The sequence below is a fragment of the Anneissia japonica genome, unplaced genomic scaffold (genome assembly GCF_011630105.1).
Source record: "Anneissia japonica isolate Jap-2015-1 unplaced genomic scaffold, ASM1163010v1 scaffold287883_len88434_cov100, whole genome shotgun sequence".
NCBI lineage: Eukaryota > Metazoa > Echinodermata > Crinoidea > Comatulida > Comatulidae > Anneissia > Anneissia japonica.
The window spans coordinates 73,744-81,235 of NW_022685777.1; the positions used below are offsets into that span (position 1 = coordinate 73,744).

Below are 7,492 nucleotides of genomic sequence, written 5' to 3' on the forward strand. Positions count from 1 at the left end.
TCTGCACTACATTGCTCTCTTTTGTGCCCTTCTAGACCACAAGCATGACAAGCTTGTTTTACAAGTTTTAGCGTTGTGGCCGTTCTTTAAGCATTTTGAGCATTTCACTCTCATCCGTCTGACCATTATGAAAGAACCTGGTTTTGAAATTGTTAAGGGGTATTAAGGGTTTCAGCATAGAGTACCCGGTCTCCATTCATACAACTTGTTAATTGACCATCTACTCTTAGTTTCAACCGCTGTATACTTCCTGTAATTTTAAAGTTAAAACGCAAGAGCGTTTTCTTAATTTCTTCATCAGCAACTGATAGCGGTAGACGTGTTGAGTCTACATCATATGGTAGATAAGGATTTTTATCATGTACTTGGACATTTCTACCTCGGATGTTTACTCATTGTGTTAACAGATTCACCCTATCTTGTTGCGAATCTATATATATTCTCCACAAGTTTTTAATGCGTTGAATGCCATTAATGTGTTGACTTTGCACAGACTTTACTTACGCTTTGTATATATCATGTGGTTCAACATACGCCTCTCCTTTTATGTTGACATCGTCAGCCTTAATGAAAACTGGTTTCACCCAGTTCTGAGCTCCTGCTTCCAAAGCCACATGGCCATTGGGTGCGGGCTTCAAATGGGTAAAATTTAGGTAAAAGAAATCAATATACTACAAAAATCGTTTTCCTTGGATTTCTTTGGTAGAGAATACTTCTTTTTCTTCTCGAAAAATATCTCAGGCAAAGTCAAGAAATATATTAATATTTCTGCAGAGAAAGTATATTAAACACTCTCCTTGGGGAATTGTATACCGCCCTCCTACATCTAACAATTAAAGTTAGAATCTTAGGCCTACGTATAGGCACCAAATTCATAAATTCATCAGTGGTTGATTCAAAGTTGTTCTACCCTAGTGATGGTTAACCAATAGCAAACAAAAACTGTTTCCAGTGCCTTATGGCGGCCACACTGTTTGCACAGATATTTCAGCGGCCTTTTGCGAGGTTGTGAGTACTGGGGTTGGTCCAGATATTAGAAGAAGAATGTCCAAAAAGTAAAAAGCACATTAAATTATATAAGTTTAAATGACGTGTCCGTCATTGTATTTTGTTACTCTCCCACTTTGAGGGACTTTAATACAAAAAATGTATTAAATTAGCCTGAAAATTATTCTCAAAAGGTTTTTTAGCTGCTACAAGACACTCTAAAATCTCAGTGGGGAGAGGTCGCTTCCGACCATCACCTCTTCTGCATCCGTCCTAGGGATGTCATAAATGTTTACATAATCAGTCTGGGAATCCCAGTTGCCAAATACTGGATTGCTTTGCATAGCAGCTTAATATTCTGAAGCATAATTAAATACTTAACATTTAACACTTAAAGAATTGTGCTAGGATATATTTCTCCAGATTTGTGTTTGCGTCTGGACGGTTAATCGACACAAACTGTTGGAGTTTACTCAAATTATTATATGATTAATTGTTACTCACTGAAAAGTTTAAATTCACTCTTCCAACGTGTTCTTTTTTCTTTGTTTACCATATTCTTTATTTAGGGGGTCTCATTTTGTGACGCGTTGAAGTTTAAAATAGAAATAGACACCCTTATCATTAAATACATAATCATGTAAATCATTAACCGTCCCTATAAAATTATTGCCATTATTGTCATATGCTTAAATGAGAACGCATACAATCCAAAAAGTGGAACAGCATAGCAAAAATACCAACAATAATGAAAGGACATATTATTGCTATTTTATTGTTCTGTTTATATAGACCGTGTGTGAGTGAAGGTAAGTACAGTTAGAAATTACTACTCAATAATTCAAGTAAGTTTTATTCATGCATCAGTTTTCCATCCCTAAAATACTACCGTATATACCTGATGTCTCGGTTCTAAAGAAAAACCCGAACATTTACTGTATTTCGTATCGTGTTGTAAAGGTCTGGCTAAACTATTAAGTTCATGGCTCAAGTGTTAGATTTGACATTGTAGGCCTATATGCATGGTAGCACATGCGGCATGGCACGCATTTATGGTAAGGTATCGCAGGTTATTTCATTAAAAATTGGTAGAATAAGATGATCTAAAATTAAATAAAAACCGGATGGTATAACATGTTATACTTTAAGAATTTTTATAGTAAATATTCTTTTCTCTTGCTCTCCTTCTTTTGCTCCCCCCCCTTCTCTCTCTTTCTTTTTTTTAACATAGATACATATACATCTGTCTCTTATACACATCTAGATGTGTATAAGAGACAGATTCAAAGTTGTTCTACCCAATATGCGTTTAGACATCCACTATTGTATTCTATTTTTTATTATTATTATTTTCTTTTATTTTTTATCTGTTCTTTTTTTCGTATTTTCTTTTCAATATATTTTCATAGCTTTCTACACAACACTAAATTTTTTTATTATTCACAATGAAAAATAATAAGTTAAATAATAATAATCATTACAACTAGCAAATTAATAAATAAATTAATTAATCAACTGGCCCAGTCAATCGAAAAATCGTTCAATCAACTAACCAGTCAACTACTCAGTCAAATAATGAATATTTATTTCGCGATGGATACGGTATATACAGTAATCATCCAATCTTTTCAAATTTGAAGAAACAAAAATAGATCAGTTAACCAATCAGTCGACTATTAAATATTCGAAGGCAGGTTATACTCACTGACATGCCCTTTATATATTATTACTTACGGTATTCATTGTATACACTATTTTTTTTGTTGAAATAAATAAATTTATCTTCATAGATATTATGTTTCCCTTCGGGGAGGCGGAAGGTGACAATGCTGTACCTACCAATGATGATGGAAGTTCTGGGATAATTAATCTTTCAACATTGTTTCCGTTTTTCGATCACAACCATGACTTTCTTTATGTAAGTTTTGTATTTCAGACGTATTTTAGAAGCAAACTTTCATACGGATGTATGTATCCGTATATTACGAAGCTGTTTAAGAGACATGATGAATTTTTATTTTATTTTCCTAACCCGTACGAACGCCTTATTAAGGTTACACCAGGCGTATGCCTTAATAAGGCGTATGTACGCCTTACTAAGGCGTACGTACGCTTTATTAGACCGTGGGTTGAGGCTCCAAAATCGGCTTAGTTTACGAAATCTGTGACCCACCAATCCAGGCTACTTGGCATTCGCACAAAAATGTTTTATTGAAACATAAGATAATTGTCGGCAATCGTAAATTTGGTGAAACTGTAACCAAAAATCAGAATTTATCTTCGAAAAAATAATGGCGTTCACGAAAGCAGTACCCAATCATAGCACACTTACCATACCTATTAAGCATTGATGTGACGCTATTAGCCAATCACAAGTGTTCTTGTAAACTCGGTAACTAATATAAACAATATCGCGAGGAAAGTGACAATTTGTAGCAATTTGGACGAAAGCTCTTCGGTTTTAGTGGAATATTTCAATATGATATAAGTATAGGCCTACAAGCCTTTAAATAAAATACATTGGTAATACTGTAATAGTAAGATTGTAGAGGTAGTAAATCGCATTTCCCGTCTTCCCTCGACTATCATACCGTAGTTTTTTGTAAGCCAAAGGCGACCGTGCTTTACTGAATGTGTATTGTGTTATTTACCTAGGTCTACATGTATGCATAGTAAGAAAGGCAAAATGTATGTTTATCGACTTTGAATGAAAGACAGAAATATATAATATAATATTTCGATTCTATTTTTTTAAATTTTTAAATTACTTCAAAAAATACTGAACACATTAAGGCTGATGTAAAATTTCAAATGTTTTTATTTGCATGCAATGATCAGTATTTCTTGCCATGCCAGTTGAATTTTGTTTAGCTGCTTGAAGACCTTGATAATATGGACTGAATGAATGAATAAAAGTGATTGATGATTCCAATAAGGAGGTAAACATATAAATATTTAATATAGGTCAGTTCAGTCAGTAGCATCCCATCAGCATTTTATTATCTCTCTGATCATTCACTAGGTATATAAATTTAAATACACAAAAGTAACCACGAAGTTGGAAGAAGTTTATGACAAAAGTCTGAATACTTTTATGTGAATATTATTGAAACACTGTAGCACACTGTAGCTGAATATAGAGTTTAATCATAATCCACTTATGAACATGTGTTAAATAATACAATTATATAATATTATCAATGTAGCTATCCAGTATAAACAGTTTAAAAGAAACTATAAATAATGACAGTTCTGCTGTATTCAATATCATTTATCAGCAAGTGCTGTTCCGTTATTTTCTTCTTTTCATATTGCATTGTAAAATATCATACAATGCCATTCAAAAAGTCAATGCAAATTTTTATAAAGAAAATAAATGTGTTGTTGATAACTGTTCATACAAGGAAAAATTAAAAAAATATATGGTAATATACAACACAGTGTATGGTATGATGTTATATCAAATAGATAACAACATTCATCAAACAGTATACAGTTCCAATCAGATAAGACTACAGTACTTTCAATTGATTCGTACCTATAATATGGCCTGAACTGCCACCAGATACTTACGGTATATCCCTCATGTAGTAACAAGGCTTCATCCTGATTTGCAGTAGCAGCCTCAACTAATGGACCTTTCCGCTAAGCCCCGCCCATTGGATTTTGTTGCTAAGGTCCCACAAGACGACAATGCTAAAACATACGCAAACACGTGCGTTTGTGGGACAACACGTGTGTTTGTGAGACGCGCGCGTATTCCTAGCGTTGTTCTGATTAGTCAGTTGTTAAGTTTGATTGACACTTCGGAAAGGTCTATTCCACCACTCAATGTTTCCACATCTTACTAATTTCTCAATGGTTATTTCTCTATTAAAAGTACATAATATATTATTGTTACATGGGAGAACATGTCTTCGACCAGGAAGCACTTCTTAATTCTTGAATTCAGCTGATGCAGAATGAAGCAAAATTTGCTTTGGCTGTGGTTCATAAACTTCCATTCACTTGAGTCTGTGGTCTGTGAAAATCAATTAAACAAACTAATTCAAAAGAGAGGTTACTGTAATTGTTTTATGATCAAATGTGCATTTTAATTGTTTCCTTTTAAAAACTTGTTAAATGTTTTCCAAAAAAAATTTAACAAGTAGTATCAGTATAATACAATATTAAATGCAGGTGGTGATGTTTAATTGGACATCTAAGTGTTGATAAATATTAATTGCTTAAGTCAGTTTTGATACCCATTAATACTATATTTTTTGTTATGATGATGTGTGAAGGATTCATATGTAAATAAAGCATACTGTACTAGTATTATTATAATAATTTTGTTATATTCTTTCATGAAGACATTAAAATCAAATTATGCCTCAATTAATTAGTCTAAGCACAGTCACTGTAGGGCACATCCCCTTCCTCCAAAAACTGAATTGATTCAATTTGTGTAGTAAACCATTGTTCTTGGTAGTTAGTATTGAATAGTTGCTATATAATTGTGCATGGCTATCCTTGAGTTGTCTTCATTTATCAGTTGTTTATGCAGGGTCAATTCATTGCCAAAATTATTGTCTTATTATGTTTACTATAATATAACATCATCATATTTGATTCACAATAATGTGGTTATTTTGCTGTCGATAGTACCCCAGTTTGAAAAAATGGCACTGGCCTTCCTGTCTGTGTGTGTGTGTGTGGTGTGATAGAGAGACGCTTAGTGCTTCTCAATGAAATAAAACATACCATACCATTTTTAACGTTATATGTAACAACACACGTACCTTTAAACAGATTCGGTGCAATTTTGAAATATACTACTTGCACCACTATCCCCGAGAGCCTCTTTATATAGGCCTATATGTGGGCTATTCACCAGCTTCGACAGAAACCTCATAGCCATAGGCCTTACTCAGGACTCGTATTAGTTGTTTTCCACAGAGTTGCACATCCTTAAATTCCTTTAAGCTGTTTACGCTTAATGACACAACCATACTCTATGTTCTCACAACATGTATCACAAAAATATGCCTGAAACCGACTCAGATTTATCATTTGATAAACTTCTGTCCAACGCAATACTTGTAAGTGGACGTGTGTTGTTTACTACTTACATTGGACAAACGGAATAGAAGGTAGTTTGTGATTGGCTGAGGGCCTTGCAGCTAAGCCAAACTTCATTGTTAGTCGTATTTTGATTGGCCTTAATAAGGCGTACGTACGCCTTACTAAGGCGTACGTAATACTTAATAAGGCATACGTACGGGTTAGGAAAATAAAAAAAAATCACCATGTCCCGTAAACAGCTTCGTAGTATATTTTTATCATGCTTGATGTTAAAAATATAATTTGATAAGATGTCTTCAATAAACGACTAAAGACGGGCACTAAATTATATGGGGAACGCAACGTCACTATGCGCACAACCGCTTAAATTCTCACCTAAAATTAGCAGACGTGCGTCGTCTAGCGCTCACAGGCATAAAAGGTGGTTTCGTCGTTCAACGGATCTACGACCGTCGTATGCCGCAGTGAGTAGATTTAGTTCATACTGTGATCAGCAGCCTTTAAGGAACACAACTTTTTCCTCGACACTGACCAAACTTTAATTTGTGCTTTTTAAGTACAACACCTACTCTATCAATATATTTTGTAGCAACAACCTATTGTGATGGGTTGCTACAGCTGCGAAGTAATAGGCATATAGTCTTTATTTGCTAAAGGTAGTTTGGAGAAGCGGTTTCCATATAGTCAGTCAAGCGGCAAAACCACTATCGGCCAGCCATGCTTAGATAACCCCTGCTTTGCATGCATTGTCAATAGGTTATGTGGATTGGTTTGAGCAGTGATTCACAGATACAAGAATTGCATGGCATATAAACATTAAAATGAACCCTTACCTAGACGTTGCTTTGGAACTTTGTTTCCGGTGAATTGTCTAAAACAAAGGTAGTAAAATGTACAAAAAGCATAATGCTTGCAACCATCACTAAATGTAAGAAGCCGAATGTTTTATTTCAAAAACAAAGTGTTAACAAGCGATGCAACCTTGTTTGCAAGAGAAATATTGTTACCTATGCCACCCTGACATGTGATCTATTAATCGTAGAAATAAATATTAGTTGGCGTATCATGTAGGCATAGACGGAAATACCCATTGCGATACCAACTCACAAGTATTCTTTAGATATATTAATATGCTATCCAACTCACTGTACTTAAACACACTCCATGGTGCTTATAATTATTTGAGCTCTTGCCGATAGAATAGATTATGCCATTTAAACAATTCCACACTCCCTGAATAACTATGTACAATTGATATTCCAATTAATCTTTAATCAGAGCCTAGCACACTAATAATCAAGGAACCCCTCATCGAACAGGGTTGTAGGGCAATAAGATGTTATTAACCTATTACTAATGTGATTATATATGATTCCTTTGCGCTCGTATCGAACGATCATGTGTTTATTATCTGTTTTTAGCCAACAACACAGTATATATA

At 34.3% G+C, this 7,492-nt stretch overlaps 1 protein-coding gene across 1 annotated transcript in view; it reads left to right on the plus strand.

Annotated features, from left to right (window-relative positions):
• Positions 1 to 1,675: 1,675 nt before the first annotated feature.
• The window catches only part of LOC117112534 (protein mesh-like), a gene marked incomplete at its 3' end in the record, with an annotated part of 18,609 nt that continues 12,792 nt past the window's right edge, over positions 1,676 to 7,492 (plus strand). The window contains exons 1-2 of the mRNA XM_033255618.1: positions 1,676 to 1,796; positions 2,778 to 2,905. Of these exons, the coding sequence (XP_033111509.1) occupies positions 1,736 to 1,796; positions 2,778 to 2,905 (189 nt within the window). The remainder of the gene's footprint in view (positions 1,797 to 2,777; positions 2,906 to 7,492) is intronic.